This window comes from Chironomus tepperi, unplaced genomic scaffold (assembly GCF_022539635.2).
Source record: "Chironomus tepperi strain 1889 unplaced genomic scaffold, CSIRO-AGI_Ctep_v1 contig_12, whole genome shotgun sequence".
NCBI lineage: Eukaryota > Metazoa > Arthropoda > Insecta > Diptera > Chironomidae > Chironomus > Chironomus tepperi.
This window is the reverse complement of record NW_027226134.1, coordinates 1,527,619-1,546,292: the sequence shown is the minus strand read 5'-3', so window position 1 is coordinate 1,546,292 and position 18,674 is coordinate 1,527,619. Positions and strand designations below refer to the sequence as shown.

Below are 18,674 nucleotides of genomic sequence, written 5' to 3'. Positions count from 1 at the left end.
ATTGTACGTTGTTGCATGCCCCTCAAATCACATCATGATATTAGTTCCATTTCCAGACACACCTATTGAACTTCTATACCAAACTTCACTAGATTTAGTCAAAATATAGCAAAATTATAGCTAATTTAAATTTGACGTAGTTGAATGCCCCTCGAGCTACATCATGGTATTGGTTCCATATTCAGAAAAAGGAGCTAGCTTAAATGACATACGAGAGAATAAATGAACTAAATTATATTATTAATTAGAGGTAATATAATTTGGCGTAGTTGCATACCCCTCGAGTTAAATCATATCATAGTTCTGTATTTAGAAACAACCATCAGATCCTTAATATCAAATTTCAGTTATTTTATCAAAAGTCATCAGTTTGAGCTAAAATAAGTTTGGCAAAGTTGCATGCCCCTCTACTTAAGTTTGAAAAATGCGCTAAAACGAATAAAATCCAGCAAAAAAGTATGAAATTTCTCGCGACAAAAATCAAAATTAATAAAAATCAACGCCTTAATTGAGTATCAAGTAACACTACGCGGATGATGTTACAGACTCTAATTTACAGTCTCAAAAGACAATAGCTTAATTCCACTCAAGAAATCAATCTTCTGAATAATGAAACTTCCGAAAGCTCTCAAATTATACTAATTGTAAGTTGTACTATAGAATCTCTTGAAACAAATTGATCAGGATTTGTTTGTGTATGCTGTATACAATAAATCAACTATTAATTGATAAATTTTTGGCACTAAGGAAGTTCAAACTTTTGCTTAGTTGTGCATACACACAGCAATAAACTATCAACATCCATGAACAATATTCAATTATGTTTTAGGCAAGTTTAGGCACTTTATGTGCGTACATAATTTATTTTTGTGGGATTTTCGAGGCACTGAGTAGATTCGAATATGAAGCTGCTGCTCATGAGCTTAAACTAGCGTAAATGACTAATTACACATTATATATGGCTACAATGCTGATTTTAGCAGTTGAAATATTATTTCATGCATAGATGAATGTGTCAATTAATGAGTAAAGCTTGTGTGTATGAGTTATTAAGCAGCAGCCGGAAAATTGGAAATTATTTAATGTTAGGACAGGGATTAAATGAACCTTACATATTTCCATAAGGCACCGTGACGTAGAAAACGCAAAGAATCCAGAAGAGTGACGTCATAACTTTGAAACGTTAAAGCTAGTGAATGTCTAGTCAATGTCTAGTCCAGAGTGTGGCTTTCTCAAAAACGACCGTTAATTTTTTTCAAAAAAATATTTTTTATCCTTAATATTCAATATCTTTTTTTTTTTTGACCGTTACATTTATTTTTCTTCGGACCGGAAATTTGTATTTTAAAATAAGTTGAGTTCGAAATGTTCGAATTTTTCGACAATCTAATGTCGAAAAATTCGAATTTGGGATGGACTATTCACATTCTGGTCTATTTCTAACGTATTTATGTCCATCTAAGTCAGATTCCTTTGGCCGGAATGGGTCTTGTCTGAAGAATCCAGCTACTGGCCGACATGAGTCTTACCTGAGTCTGGATTCCACTAAATCTGAGTCTCAATCACGATAGAAGCCGGATTTTCTGTCATTTCTGTGCCATGTGTTTTCTGGCCTTAAGCTTAATTTTCAGAGTTTTATAGCAAGATATTCTAACAACTTGAAGATTTAGTCTGAATATAGAGAGAAGGAGTTGACTCCGATGATTAAGGTTCATCTCTCACCTCCTTGGATACGATATTCTAACTCAATCTAGTGTTTAAGTTTTAATAAAGCAGCATACGACTAGCCTCCAATCCCGATTTTGCAACTCTGATTGCTGTATCAGTGAGTAATATTTGAAACCCGTAGCATAACCCGCTTTGCTACCTAGAGCTTCTGAAAAAGTTCATTTTTCACATTTGTGTAATTATCCGTCCTTAATGCCACTTCAGTTCTTTTGGACCATAATCCCCAAATTATCCCCAACAGAATAATTTAAATCACATAATTCGCAACAAAAAAAAAATCAGTGATTGATGATCGCTAAGAAACTTGCTGAGAAAGCAAATGAAACTTTATTGTCGCTTTTTTTTGGTAATTCTCCGTCTCATGCGACACTGCGTCGAATAAAAAAAATTAATGACACCACACCATAATTTCCTCAGACATGAAGTAATTTAAAGTCATAAAATTACAAAATAAATTACGGTTAAAAAAAATTTTTTTTTTTCTCTTCGTCGCTATTCTCCTATTTCAGGCATTCATGGATAATAAAGAGAGCTTTATGACTTTCATTCAATTACATTTGTTGAGATGCTCAACGTGCTAGCTTTCTATTCAATAATTGTCATTGTTGCTTGTACGAAAAAAAATGTTATTTTATTTAATGATGACAGCGGGAAATGAAATGAACAGTCGAGTGGATATAAAGATGGAAAAACACTATGAATGTCATGAGATATTACATGTCAGAACTTTATTCTTATATCTAGGACAGTGTTGGGCAACCTTTGTTCCGCGGCACCCTAATGTGTCGTTATAAATGTCATGAACCATATGTCATGTGCGGTTTTGATTGAAGCTATCAAAAAAGGTGCCATAACCCAAAAAAGGTTGTCCACCCCTGATCTAAGCATACAATACTTGCCTACAATTGTTCCCATCATTTTTTGTCGTTAAGAATTTTTCTCATGGGTATATTATTGAATAAAAATAATCGTGTACAAAATGTGAATGGAAAAGAAGTCGTGCGAAGTGTAAAAGTCACTCACGAGATGTGTTGAATGTTAAAGCTTTTTTTAGAGATTTTGCGATGTTTTTATCAAGAAATTTTTTTGGTTTAAAAAAGAAGCATCTGTGAAATGTATGCCAAGCTGTCAATGACACGGATTGCGGATGAATTTTTAATAATGCAATACTTTTTTGGATCGATAGAGTTTTTTCAATGGGTTATCTGTGGTCGCTTACGTTATCTCTTGTCAAGTGTGTATCCAAGGTCAGACTACATCCCCTCCCCCGGCCCACCTTCACCTCAACCTCCTTTTTTGGACGAAATTCTTCAAAATTTGCTAGAATAAAATTCAAAACGCCCCCAAATATTTAGCAATTCTGACAAAAAAATCAACGCATCCTCCTCCATTCTGAAACAATTACCTTTGTCACCTTCAAAGTCAGATTTAATAACCTTTGCTTAGATTTAATATAATTCAATTTAACGGAAATCAAATTCCAAATTTAATATTTTGCCTTCTTTTTGTTTGGATTTTAAAAATTTCAATTTAGAAATGTTCAAAAATTACGTAACCCTAAAAATAGCACTTATAGACATCACCTTCCTCCCTCATCTCTCTTATCTCATCTTAATGATGATGATGCTGATGATGCTTAGTTCCTAGTTATGTACTGTGAACCATAATTCATTAATAAGGCAGTTATAAAGGTTTCTGTTCCATATTTAGCAATTGGCCCACGGCAATCTGTTAAAACCCGCCGAATATCATCATCAACTGGCAGAAGTTAACCGGCCCGGCAACCGTTGGTTTTGATTGTAGACAATCGAAAAACCTAACAAGTAGACGCTTTTAGGTATCGTAGTGATACTTATGTAAAGCATGATCTATGCCTGTTATGGTAAATCGGGGGCACTGCTCTGGGTGTCTCCGGATGATCTAGGCCGTTCTGGGTTCGGATTATTAAGCGATTAACCGATTTATGGCATCGCTGTTCTGTTCATTACTTAAACGACTATTTTTACTAGATTCCAATTTTATTGCTCTGTCTCCTTTTGTAAAGATGTACGCCAAGTGATTTTAATCCTGCTAACACTCCGTTTGCCTTTTATGTTCCATAACAATGCATGTCTCGCAATGTCTGTTTCATGCTTCCTTAAAGTGTGCATCATAATGCTTTATAACAAAATCATGAATCCAAAATTTGGACTTCTTTGCGAAATTGTAAAGTTACTCAATTCCCAAATGCACCCCCATTGATGAAAATTCCAAATTAAATTTAAAACGCTTATTGTTGATGTTAAGTTCCTAATCAAATTTCTTCCCACATTGAATTTATCTCCAAAAAGAGATTTTGTTTTATTCTTAGAATAAATTGATGACAGAAAAATAATTTTCTATTAATAAGAATTGAAAATTTTTCATTCATATTTGTAAATTTTATTATGAATTATAAAATATGAATCTCTTGTGAATGAATGAATGTGCCGATAGGCTTTAATGACGCAATGAAGAATAACACCCACGGCATATTGTTGTGTATATTTGACACAATATGACTTCTTAGAAGAATATGGGCATTTGGCTTCTTTGCTCTCTTTTGGAAAGAGAATAAAGTTGAATTTTGGAGGCAAAGATGAGACTTTAAGGAACGTCAAGGACAGAAGCAGAATTGGAATGCAGAAAGAAATAATCGACGATTGTCAGCCGAATCACGGATTCCATATGTAACTCCTTCTTCAGGTAGCCTTTCGCAGGTGGTAGCAGAAGTAACTGCGTATCTGGACCCTTAGCAGGCAAAGAACAGGCTCTCAAGAGCAGAGTAAGGTAAAAACAACGCTCGCAAACATGCTCATCTAATATATTAATCGAGAGCAAGCTCTATGCTCTAAATCATGCTATTTGCCAGTTAGGGAGTAACCAGCCATTTTTTGAGGACGGCTGGGACTTTTTGGCATTTTTGCCTCCGAAGACTCAAATAAATTAAAGAATTTTGTTCAAACTGAAGGTTGATACCCCTCTTACCTCCTTCCCCACTCAATATGCTTCAATCTGGAGCCTAGATTAATATTAAAAGCTTTCCAACTGACTATGTTGCTGACCTTACAAAAACCCTTGAAAATTGAAGAATTTTTTCAAAAATATGAGAGCTTTGACCCTCAAAATCACTTCTAAATACGACCTTGATGCAAACAAATTGTACTCCCGAGCTATCTCCTTTGCTATTCCTCTCCCGAGTCCCTTAATACTTACTTGCATGGCGAAGGCGCATGAAAACCCATTGCCTCATTTAGAGTTCGTCGTAAGCTAAATCTGTCTTTAGAAAGGACGATCATCTGCTGTATTTTTGATATGAATTTAAATAGTGCTTTGAGTATTTATACTCAAAATAGTCCAAAAGCACCCCAATAGTGCCAAACTTAAAAATGTCCCGATTTTATCCAAAAGTGTCTCGATATTTTTGAAAATCCTTGCTCACATAGAAATCCCATGAGCTCTTTGGTCCGAGTCCCTTAACTCTTTTCATATTCTCCATCAATTTATTCTATTATTAACATTTCCAAAAGGAATGCCATTTGTTAAATTAAAATCATTTTTAAAGCACAAATCTTTATTAAAAAAATTTCATCCTTTGTTTACTTTAACAAAGCTACAAAGACTTTACTTAATGAAAAACCCAAAATGCTTTCCTCATTTCCATTGTACGTTGTAAAAAGAAATTTTCTCATGAGCAAAATAAATGAAATGACTTTAAATGAAACCACAGAATTGATGATGAGGGAATATAAAGGCAATAAGGAAAAAATGTTCAGCATAATTTTTGTGTCTCTCGTTCCATCGAATGCCACGATTATAAAACAGTACGCACCGCAGTTTAAATTCATTTGTACTTGATTATCTCTAACTTCAAATTATGCGATTAATCCAAGCCTCAAGCTTTCCATGCATGGATAATGATAATGATGATGAGATTGCAAATAAGAAGAAAATTCCAGCCACGATGAGGCACAAAAGCTATAACTTTTTTTGGGATGCGTATGAAAGCTCGAAACACTTAATATGGTAAATGATTTAATTACTTTACTTCCACCTTGGTTGCCTTAAAATTGCGTCATTGGGAAAATTTGACATTAATTTAAATGAATCGTGATATAAATTATGTACGTGAATTATTTAAGGAATGGAACTGAATGTGGAACAATTTGGAATTTGGAATTGAATTCTCCAAATCCATCAACTTGAAAATGGAACTGATTCCTCAATATAAAGCAACATGAAAATGGAACACCAAAAAAGCACTTTCAACTAAGTTCCACCAAATTAAATATCCAACATTTAATTTAATTCACAATTTCATAATTATCACCAAATTTAATAAAACTTAATTATTTTAAGGAACATATTTAAGCAAATTTTGGTATAAGTAGAGCATTGTGCCAAAACAGAACTCGTCGAAACAAGCAGTTGTGGCCGAGCGGTTAAGGCGTCTGACTAGAAATCAGATTCCCTCTGGGAGCGTAGGTTCAAGTCCTACCAACTGCGATCGATAAAGTTGGAAATTTTTTTTTTTTTTGATACTTTTTTGATTATTTTTTTGAAAAATCGAAAGGAAATTCACTTTTTGGTGATTTGTTGGATATACATCATGTCACAATGATGTCTATGGTGAGCAAATCATGACGCAATGTTGGCAATATTCAGTAAAACAACCAAATTGTCTATGAATTTTTGTCGTAATTAAATTTGAAAAGTCACGAACTCAAAATTGATCTTTTGGCGCTAATCACCAATAAATTTACTTAGTCAATCCCCAGAAAATTAATTATATTATCCGCACGAATGAGATTTTTATCTGAATTTTAATGTCTTAATTTGTTTCTCAAACTTTACAAGAAAAGCTAATTAATTCCGTTTTTTGGTAGAAAAATAGCAAGATTAATTGCTGTGTATTGTCGCATGAATTAGACTTGGAACAAAAAGCAAATGACTTTATGCATAACAATCATGTGTAGAAGAGTAATCCTCTTTTGTGGTAAGAAGTGTGATTTTTTGTGAACTTCTCAAAATGACGATAAGAAGTCAAATTTAATTTAGTAATGGAATTCATCAAATAATTAAATTTGGGCTCATTCTGATGAAAATTTTCGAAATTATATTGAATAATTGAACATTTCTGAAAAGATCCTCAGACTTTTCGCTTACTGGGTGGTTGGGTAGATGAGTGAGTCGTGAGAACTCAGCAACAAGACATCGGTAAGGTCTCGGATTTGAAGCAATAGCTAAGTATCATCGAGTTGATGGCTCATAGATTAGAAAGGAGCTTAAAACTATTGCTAAATGCTTTAATTATTGATTTTTAAATTTTATTGACACAATTCCGTTGAAAATTGGCCCCTTGATAAAAATTTGAAATTTTTTTGACCGTTAAATTTTCAAAAAAAATTTACCGTTATTTTTCAAACATTTTTTCATTCACTTTTTAGAATTTTTCAATAAATTATGAACAGCTCAAATCAGACAATTACTCAAAAATCAAGCTTCAGGCTGGCATGACTATTCTGACATGATGCCAGATTCGGCCTTAATCCCATACCATGCCAGAGTTATGCCGACCTGGTCCAGGATTTTGGATCGATTAACCAAGGTTTCCCGAAGTCCCGGTCTCGACAAATTCTAGAGACTAAGATCAAAATTTCCTGGATAATCTCAGCCAAGCAAAACTCTTAAGATTGACTGACTTGAGGTCTGTTATGATAATCTGGTATTGACAATTTGCTTGCGACAAACACAACTTCAGGCATTATTCCAAGCGACTCAGACCATTAGCGGAGCCTTAAGACCCTCATGGTGGAGTCGTCTTAATTTACGTCACTTTTGTATGATTCCCAATTGATCTGTGACTCTAGTACAGCAATCAACACAATTTCACATCCTCAAAACCCCAAAAAACGACTCTTGTCATTTACGACTGTTCAAGAATGAATAACAAGCCTTAGATCACCATTAAGCTCCCAAAGTCTACTCATAAACTTAAACTTAATCCAATAAATCCCCATTTTGTACTTTCAGACAGTATCACAGCCACATAATCTATAAAGTTGTAAATTGAATCATGTCTGAATAATAACGACTATCGACAGACAAATTTTAAAAACTTTTCACATTAATAAAGCCATTTATATTCTAAGCAGATGATCCAAATTTAAATATTCATTCATTTATCTTCAAAAATTTAACTAAATAAACTTTGTAATTGCATTTGAATTCATTCTTAGTGCTTTTAATGGGTTTACGGTCAGACTTAAAAATAGAATTAAAAGATCTTTTAATAAATAAATTAAAGTCCTAGCATAACTTTTAAGGCACATGTTCATAATTTTCATAGGAAAAAGTCTGGTCACTTAAGGAAAATTCAAGAAAGCATTTGATGAATTCAATAGAATAAGCCTTGTGGCTTTACAGGTATTTCGATCTAAATGCCTTCCAGAAAGACATCATCAAAAGGAAATTATTATTATCTCATCAAGAAGTTTAGAGAAATGAGGACAAACCATAAGGAGTCGTTCATAAATGACGTCTTAATGAATGCAAACAGAAGCTTGTTGCTTGATTCTCTGTCTGTGTCTCTTGGTCTCTGTCACTTGGTCTCTGTCACTTGGTCTCTGTCTCTTGGTCTCTGTCTCTTGGTCTCTGTCACTTGGTCTCTGTCTCTTGGTCTCTGTCTCTTGGTCTCTGTCATTTGGTCTCAGTCTCTTGGTCTCAGTCACAGTCACAGTAGCAATCTCAGTCTCCAGTCCAAGATGTGCCGTTCTTCAAAAAATTTAAACAGCACTGCCATTGAGTCCCTTAATATTAAGATTCCCATCATTTATGAACAATCTCCTATTAAGAAATAGCTACAACCTTGAGAGTGCTTCAATCTTGACCTTTATTTACAAAAGGACATAAAATATCCTTCCTGTTACTCTAAAGAAACTTCATAGCTTAATAATGTCACTAATTGGAATGTCATCCGTAACATTTTGAAGCGTAACAAGATATTCTACCTCAATGTATCCTTGTAACCTTAACAATTTTCTAAAAATAGCTCATTGCTGGATATTATTCATCACTAAAGATGACGAAGATTATACAATTTAGGAATTTTTAAGTGGACCATTCATCTTGTCAATTAAGGTGTAATTAGCAACAGTTTAAGCCATCAAATTTCATTGTGGCATTTACAAATTATGATGTTGTTCTTAATTGAAGGTACGAATCCCAAAAAGTATGATGACGGCACATTTCATTACTCGCAGTAAAACAGAATGTAATCAGCCGTTGTATAGCTGTCAGGACACCTTCTCACGTCGTGCCGTCAACGCAATTACGTAGCGGCATTGAGTTGTTCGGCCAATTGTGTTCTTGTGCTTCTTATTTGAAAACTGCTCGCAGTTATTGAAGACTTTTGACAAATATTTTGACCATTTTATTTTCTAAAGTCAACGAACCGAACATCAATCTCATTGTCTGACCTGATGTCAAATTGAAATTTTTTGTTTTAATGATATTGACGTGGACAAAAGCAATCCACTTGTAGTCACTATAATTAGTCAACATTGTATTCACTCGTAGAAAATGTCTTTGTTTTATTTTTGATTCTTATTGAGTTTGTAATGCTGTGAGGTATTGTATACGAGTGATTGAGATCAAGAAGCTGCGCTTAGGTGTTTCGCAGCTAATGATTGTTTATTGAGTGAGGGCATTCAATGAGCAGCGTTTTCCAAGGCATTAACACACGTTTCTTCTGGATGAAAGATTGAATGGGCCGGATGAAAGCGGATGAATAGTGTGAATGCCTTGGCGTTTCCAATAGATATGATTCCAAAAATGGAAATATTCCTCCTGCCGATTTTTGAACCCATGAGTGCACGAGCGTTAGGGCGATAATAAGGTACTGAAGTACCAAACCAGAAATCGAGTAGCATCAACTCACTATTGCCACAAAAAAGAGTCAAAATCAGCCATTGTCGAATCATCAGGACAACTTAACGCATTGTATGTAATGCTGCCGAAATGGTGCCGTAGCGAACAAGTTGTGCTGCTCGAGGTGTTACGGTGAAAGCCCTGAAGCAACTTAGTGTCTTAGCGTTGATGTGGAGACGTGGCAGTACTCTAACTAATAAGGTGTGCTGCTCGGGGAGGTAACAGTGTCCTTAAAGCGACTCCTTGTCTTGCAGATGGCACCGTGAGGTAGCAGAGCCCTAGAAAACTAATTGTGCTGCTCTTGGTGAGCATCCTTGCAAACAGACATTGTATTTATGTAAACTATGCAGAATTATAATTCTTATGCGCATTTAGGATCTGCTGGAGTGCATCAAGTGTCTATAAATAATAAATTTTCACAAGATGACTTCCAACAATTCACTGAGATTTCTTTGTACTAGCTCCTTTCTAACAAGCGATGATAGTTTTTCAGATCCATTGTCAACTTTCTTTTCCTCATCATTATTTCAACATGAGCTGCTCCGCTTCTGCTCCGCTTGCTGAAATATCTTTTCGTTATTCAATTCTCACTTGACTGCTCAAGTTCTATGAAAGAAATTAGAAATGCAGAGCATTGTGAAAGTCTCAATAGTCGTTAAATTGAAATCATCTTTTTTCTCCTTTCTCAGCCATTTTCACAGCATCTTATGCCATTTTCGATTCCATTTCTTAGTTCATTCCTAGTTCCCATGAGGCACGCTTTTATTATTCGCACAGATTATTAAAATAATTTTTTATTTCCATTCAGTTCTTCTTCTCTTTTTTTATATGGCAATCATGTTCACACAGCAAGTATGCTTTTAATAGTTCTATCATGTGAACTATAATAAAAAAAAAAGTTCCTGACAGCACGCGAGCAATTAAAAAGATATAAATTACTTTGAAGGAAATGAAAGTATAAAGTACAAAATTATTTTACAGTCATAACACGTTTTATGAATTGAGATACTTGACTTTTTTCGTTAATTTTATTACAATGAAAACTTTTTTTCTTCTCCTTCTTTTGGGGGGTCGTTTGGTTATTGAGGTTCATGGTTTTTTGGGAGTATATCGAAAAAGATTCTCAAAAACTCATGGAAAGTTGCTGTCGATTAAGACTGTAATGCACTTGGCATCGGTAAATGGCAAGTGGTTGCCAGCGATGGAGCCAGCTTCAGGCGCAAACTAAAGGAGGATATAATTGCTGTAAGGTGTACCATAGATCGAATTCAAGTCGAGTCGACTTGAGAAAAAAAACTCGACTCGACTCGACTTGAAGTCGACTACATTTGAGTCGAGTCGAGTCGACTTCAACCATATCGACTTCGAGCTCTGGGGTGTACCAATGATTACAAGAATTTGCATCCAGCAGTCATGTTTAACTTTCACTTTTGTATAATGACTATTTTGATAAATTTCAGTGTCGGAGCCAGTAATTTATTGAAAATTATGTAGGGAAGGGTTAGGTTTTATAAATTTTGACCTCCTTTACTTCATTCTCTTTTCCCCGGGATGTAGCTTGAAGTTTTTTTGGGGACAAAATTGAAAAACTTTGTCCATATCTGAAGAACAAATATGAGATTCGACTTACACCCCCTTCCTACCCCCTTGGTGTATAACCTGAAAATTGTAGCATATAGCCTGACCCTTTTTTGAAGCAAAGTCTTTGATTTATTATTATTTATAGAAGGGTTTGCTTCAAAAAATCTAAGCAAAATGGAGAATTGGGTCGAAAACTTGAGGAAAGAAGGACAACCTCAAAAAAGACCACTAGGGTACCTAAAAACGGTTCCTTTACCAGCTGGAGTGAACTACTCGCCTCCCTCTTCCCCGTCTCATCACCCTGAAAATGCTCCTCTCTTACCCTCTGCCTCAACCCCTTCCATATTCTTGTTTCACCATTGGAAGCACGCAATAATAGAAAACCATTTTTAAATAAATCAAAATTCACAAAAATTCCTCAAACATCATTTTGAATTGACATCATTTACGTACAACTCCCCCCTTTTGACTCTTTAAACCATCTCTTCATAATGAATTTATATTACAAAATTTATTTTTATTGCTCCGTCATGCTTCACATATTATATCACTTGTGAACTATTAGCATTTGTTGCGCTGTATATACATACAATGTATCAATATTAATTGCCCATGGATTGACATGATGAATATTTAATAATAATTAATACCAAATAAGGTTTCATGACAATTTATGTTAATATAATAAATAAGAAATGGTTAATTAAATTTTTTTTAACAAAATGTCTTTTTAAATGTGATTACGTAATGAGCATGATATGTACTTCTGTAGGGATACTTGATGTCATGTACAATGTTTTCAAGTTGTCTTTTAAAAGAATACTTTGTAGTTGTTGAGGTTTTCATGTAGTTTTTAGTTCGAGTCAGGAACAGATGATGTATATCATTTGAAATTACAATTTAAAAACTTTTAAATGGTTTTTTGATATGAAATATCCACACACAATAGAGTTGTTTGTGACAGTTGAGTATTATCATAGTCTTAGCTATTGAGAAAAAAGGAAGGGATTGTAAATGCCCATTGAAATTGGATGTATGGACAACGTATTCTGAGAAGAACATAAATAGATCTAGAAAGGCTAAATAAGTGGTTAAGGATGGGGTACATAACATTAGTTGCAGGTGCGTATTAAGAACGCAACCTCTGCCACCCTGCCAGATACCCTACTCCCTCTCCTGCAATTGGAAGCATTAATTTTGACAACATTACGGTGTGCTTTATTACTGATTTTTTTCTGTTAAGTCCTAATCAAAAATCAAAAATGGAAGGAAGCCTTTGATTTAGAAATCATTGCACTTGAAACTGACAGAAGGATTGAGCTGTCTTTAGACATTCCCTACGCGTGACAATACTTTGTCACACGTGCCCAAGCCAAAAAGTAAGTTAATAAGCACTTGATATTGATAATGAGCCAACGATAGCCAGCAATAGGACTAGTTCCAGGCACAAACTAAAGGAATAAGGGAGTCTGAGATTGAAAAGTCTTGGTCTCGGCCTCGAAATTTGTCGAACAAATCTATTGAAGTCTCAATTTCGGACTTGGCGTTTCAGTTCCGACATCAGTCTCAAAAATTCACCAAAATTGAGACTTTACGACACCTTGCAAGCGAGTTCATGAAACAAAATAAATCTATACTTACTAAAAAGTAAGTAAAAAAGCTATCTCAGTTACAACGAGATCTATAAGTCTATAGCACCATCTGCAAAATAGTTATAACAATGACCCACAACATATATTACAATCATTCAATACCAGAGACTATTTGATCGAAATTTAATGCTTTTTTAATGGCATAGAATTAGGTTTTCGTGACCTTATTACACAAAGTTTGTGGCCGACAAGATGATTGTTACTGTTATTTCGTGTATCTTATGAATTTAACAAATGATCTCTATTAAAAAAACGATTTAAGTTTCTGCAAAAATCACCAACATGAAACTGACATGAAACTATAAATCAATTACCAAACTTTACAGCTCAACAGCTTTTACAGAGCATAAAATTTTATGTCAGCTTTTAAAGCTTTTTTCAGTAGGAGCAATAAAAAAATAATTTACTATTTCAATATTTAGTTAAGTACCTTAAAGGAAGCATTCTGTCATTTACAATAAATCCATGAGACAGGTGGATTGAATGACTTTCTTCTTATTGTATGAATATATTGAAAATATTTAAGCTTCTTATTTTAATAGAAAGCTTTAAGACTTTAGGTTTGTCAGGTCTTGAGGACCGAAGTTGAGAACATAGGCTAGAGATTCAAATTTTCTACTCATCCTTTTTCGGAGTATATGACGCTATATCCACTTGTGCGTCGAATTGGCTCGATGGTGGAATAGTTTAGTACTTCGGGACATAATTATTGCAACTTCCGATTCAACGACCATGGGTTTCGAGACACGACATGGGAAATTTTTCACATGTTCTTTAACGAATCATATGCAGTGAAAACGTGATTCACAGTCTTCCTTTGTAAGCTCCAGACAGAAATCTCATCAAAAGAATGTTCTGATCCCACTTTATAACTGTAAAACTACTGAGTACAGTGAACCCTCAATTATTAACATAAAACGTCATAGACAGCATCATCATCATCTGGATCTCAGTGATCTGATTGGAATATTTCTTAAAAATTATTTGATATCCTTCTCTGTTTTTTTATCTTTCGGAGTAAGGTGCAATAATCAACTAGTTTCCCTACTTTCATACGCCACTGCTGCATCGGTGAGCACTAAAATGTTGGAACCACATTACCCAGATCGCATTATATTTAGACTAAATTTAATAAGCACACGGCACAGAAATAGCTGAATAGCCTACTTGAGGACAGCATGACTATGATTCCATGCAAAATTCATCCACATAACTCATATCATATTAACAATTGTTCCTTATTATAACATTTGATTTAAAACCGACAAGGTTAATTTCAAGCTAGACTCATTTTTGTTCCAACTTATATCATGAATTAAATAAAGGAATATATATTACTATTACTCATGCAAAATTCGACGAAATCTAGCCTTAGGACAGAGTCAAGCAGGTTTGAGTCCAAGTTTTCGGTAATTTCTATCCCGTGCACCTTCCAGGCAAATATTACACAATTAGAAGCATTTGATGTGTGTATTGATCGGACTATAAATATATATACTTATAACAACAGTTTAACAAAGAATAACGATTAACATCAGTCATCTTATGTAAATCATCTGTCAAGTCCTCGACCTTCTCCTTTGTTTCCATGAAGGAAGAAGAATTTCAATTGATTTAATAAAATTTTCAGCAACAAATCGATATTAAATTCACCCTTGAATTCTTCTACCCAAACAGACAAGGAGTATGGTAATGATTATGTTCACAAAGTTGATCATGGTCAATTGAATTGATTAAGTATGCTCATGAGTAGGCTCATTTAGATGACCCTAACAGACAACAATAAGAGATCTCGAGGTAGACCAAAGAGCTCATGGGATTGCTGTGTGAGCAACAATCCAAAAGTGCTGGGAATTAGAAACTTTCAGATGTTATCTACAGACAGATCCAGCTTTCGACGAATTCTTAATGCGCCAATGGACCCCGTGCGCCTTCGCGGAGTAAGTAAGTAAAGTAAGTAGCAGACAATAAGCATACTTAAATGAGCGTACTCATGTGTAAACTCAATCTATCTAGTTGAGGATGCTCATGAGCATTCACATAAGTATGCTCCTAGTCTGATCGATGAGTATGCTCATTATCTACTAGGAACATAAACCCTTTACTCAAATTCATTCACAATTTCTATTTATAACTCCATACAGATCAGACATCATTATTCTATATATAAATACATGATGAGTAAATCCTATCAGCTCAAAAAAGAATTCTTTTGAAATTTTTTCGACAATAAAAAGCATCAGATTAAAAATATAACATCAATGAGCAGATTGACTGAATATAAAAAAAATGTTTATTTGACCGACAGCAGCAACTATAAAAAATTTCGAATGTGTAATTGAGTTGTCAGCGCCCACTTCATGAGTTTATGATTGAAAACGATGAAATTTTTTCGTTAATTAATTGGAGATTCATCGTGGAATTTAATTGTGGATGGCCGTTGACTATATAAATAAACTTGTTTTGTGGCTGTTGGCCTTGAGCATTTAAGCTATCTGAGCCTTGCATTAAGATTACAGATTTCCAACAAAGCCACAATATTGGCACACCAAACTAATTTATTATCAGAACTCAATCATTTATTGAAAATGTAATTATTAAATTTTATGTAATTAGGCGTGCATTCCCAGAAAAATATTTAAATGTCATGAAAACCATAAAGTCTTGAAAGATTTTGGAAAATTTATTTACTTAATTATTTTAGCAACTCAAACATGAAATGTGGTCATAACCACGAATAATAAGAATAAATTTGGTTTGATAAAGTTGATGTAATTGGATTTGAAATTTATATTAAAGACCAAAGATTCACTTTGGTAGGATTTTTCGAGACATATCGTAATCACAAGTCGAATATCACAAAATCAGCTATTTTATCCAAAATCTAGCATCAGACTGTCATGATTCTGACGTGATTCCGAATTTAAATCGAATTTAAACCGGATCCGATACCAAGTCAGAGTCACTCCAGCTTATGACAAATTAAGAATCGATTAATCGACTTGTGCTATTCGAACAAGCAAAACAAATCAATAAGGCTCTAAGACAACTCCTTTAAAGCTTCAAAAATTGACACATTTATCAGCACTAAATGATCACCGTCTACATTTACAAATCAAACGGCCACACGTAGCTTGTTTGAATTGGAATCATTTCCATTCTTGAGCAAAATAAATGAAAAAGGCTCAATGAAGCCTTTGAAGCTAGAATTTGGTAGCCATATCAATACCATTAGGATTTTAAATTCCGGAATTAAAATGAACTGAATCCTAGATTGACTCTATTTAGTATTAAAACGAGCTTTAATGGAACATATAAAAACTCCATGGTGGAGCCTTTTTCATTTATGTCACTCAAGATCAGTTCAAGAGTTGGATTTAACAAAATCCGGCCCAATCATAGAGTCATGTTTATCAAAAAACAATCTTTCCTGACTTTTTCACACCAATAGATTTTCGGGGTGTAGAATAGCTTTGAACTTGATTAGAAACAAATTTATGTCTGGATTCTAGTGAAATGTAAGAATGTCTTCATTCACAGTCAATCATCAAGTACTCACTTAAAATACACAAGTTGGGTAATCGATCCTAAATCCGACATAATTGCAGAATCACGGCAGTCTGTCTCCAGATTTATATTGTTTTTTGCACAAAATCAGAGTTAAGTCGGTCTGAAGTCAGATTTTTGATCGATTTCTGCTAATCATGTCAATAGATACATAGGATTTGAACTATCCAGAAAAGCGCATGGCGTATAAATGGACGAATATCCATTCACAGACTAACTTGACTCAAGCTTGAGGCCAAATTTAATCGAATTTGATCTAAAATCTGAGCCATGCTAGACTGGTACTGAATTCTCAACCATTTCTATGCTATGTACCTTCCGAGTATATATTTTGGCACCAATAAGACAAGATACATCTTAAATCGAGGAAATGTATGCTCGAAATTCAATCCGAACGCTTAAATTAATTGACAAACTTCTAAGAAATCCCATCACTCATAATTAATTGCCCCAATAAAAACAGATAAAGTATCACATTAATACATACCTCATAAAAATAGAAATGATTAATTTCCTCAACTTCCTCGACATATTTCGTCGAATTAGCAGCTTTAGCTGTGATACTGAAGAATAGCTATAATAATGAGAAAGGAAATAAAAAAATTGAGAATAATGACAACAGTGATTTCTCACAAGCATAACTGACCTTAGATATAGCAAGACTAATATTTCCCAAGTCATGTAAAAACTTCTTATTTACATGATAATCCGTTGGCATAGAAAAATTGGCACTTGATGTCGTTGCATCAACAACTACTTCTTCCACTGTTGTAACTATACTGAAATTCATATTTTTTTGATGCTGTATATTGTCATCATTACTATAATAATAAGGTATGTCCAATATTGATGTCTTGTCGATCGTTTCGTTACGAAATGAATAATCATTATTTAATAAATTAATCGAATGCTGTGGATGAATATAAAGGTACTGTCTCCATCTTTATGTAAACATCATGTGCTTTATTCCTAAAAAAGGCAATGAAACAAAGTATTAAAAGTTGGTCAATTGGACATATATCTCTCGCACATGTAAGGTCAATATGAAAGTGATAACTAATGGAAATGAGTGAGCATTGCAATTTGGATTATAAATCACGTACAAGTGACATGGCATGCCTCAAATGAATTGTTGTTGATCGTTAATCAGTGTGATGAAAAAATGCACGCTCCAAATATGTGCAGCACAAAAAAATGGGATAGACTTTAATTCAATGTGACAGTTTGTGTCATAAAATACATGCACATGAAGCATAGCTTAACATATAACAAATGTACAATGACAAATAATTAAATGCAACATTTAAATCATTTAGTCGCCAATTTAACTTTTTGTGAGGAATGTTACTTCCAATAAATCTCAAGATGTATTTTCGACGAATATGCGTCAACAGATTTGCTTTGTGACTCATGGTGCTGATGATTTATTTTTGTGACTTTTAATTTGTGTGGATTTTTAAAAAGAATTTCGAGCTTGTTTGTGATCATCAATATTATTGTCTGGGAGCGCGACAAAATACTCTTGTAGTAAAGGCATGATCGGATTCCTTTGTAAGACCTTATATTGACTTTATAGGATGAATAAGATTTTCAATGTTTTGAAAACAAGTAAGAAGCTACAGAATTTTAAACGATATTGAGAACAAAGCAATACAAGGAGTTTGTAGCACGTGTGGCTAGATCAGTCGAAATTAATTTCAAGTTTCTACAAGATATTCTTTGGAAAAAAAGAGAATTCAGCTCTTTCCTTCTCTTACCAACAAAGTGAAAGATCTGAAGAGCAGACCAGCCTGAGAGTAACCAGCACTAGCGTCTAATTGCCCTCACGACCGTCTAGTCTCTCTCCAGACCGTCTAGTATCCCTCAAGACCGTCCAGTCTCCCTCATGGCCGACAAGTCATCCTCACGACCGTCTAGTCTCCCTCATGATCGTCAAGTCTATCACACGACTGTCTAGTTTCCCTCACGACTGTCTGGTCTCCCTCACGACTGTTTGGTCGCCCTCACGACCGTCTAGCCTTCCTCACGACCACATAAATTTGGAATGATACGAATTTGTACAAAATTTCTGTAAAATTCGTAATTTATTGCTATGAGGGTAGTAAATAGATCAAGAGTATTAAACTAATCAATCTCAATTTTATCAATTTTATTCATTATTCCCTTGGACCAGATCATATATACTTAATAATGTAATTT

At 34.3% G+C, this 18,674-nt stretch overlaps 1 protein-coding gene and 1 non-coding gene across 4 annotated transcripts in view; one reads left to right on the top strand and one right to left on the bottom strand.

Moving 5' to 3' along the window:
• The window catches only part of LOC139089016 (cardioacceleratory peptide receptor-like), an 81,996-nt gene that overhangs the window by 24,786 nt on the left and 38,536 nt on the right, over nucleotides 1-18,674 (bottom strand). For all 3 annotated transcript variants that reach the window (XM_070638451.1, XM_070638444.1, XM_070638435.1), the window contains exons 2-3: nucleotides 17,122-17,444; nucleotides 16,963-17,049 (exon numbers count right to left, since the gene is read on the bottom strand). In XM_070638451.1, coding sequence (XP_070494552.1) covers nucleotides 16,963-17,049; nucleotides 17,122-17,265 — 231 coding nt within the window. In that variant the 5' untranslated portion in view covers nucleotides 17,266-17,444. The remainder of the gene's footprint in view (nucleotides 1-16,962; nucleotides 17,050-17,121; nucleotides 17,445-18,674) is intronic.
• Nucleotides 6,171-6,252, top strand: TRNAS-AGA (transfer RNA serine (anticodon AGA)). Its single transcript has one exon. It is a non-coding gene; the product is annotated as a tRNA-Ser (tRNA).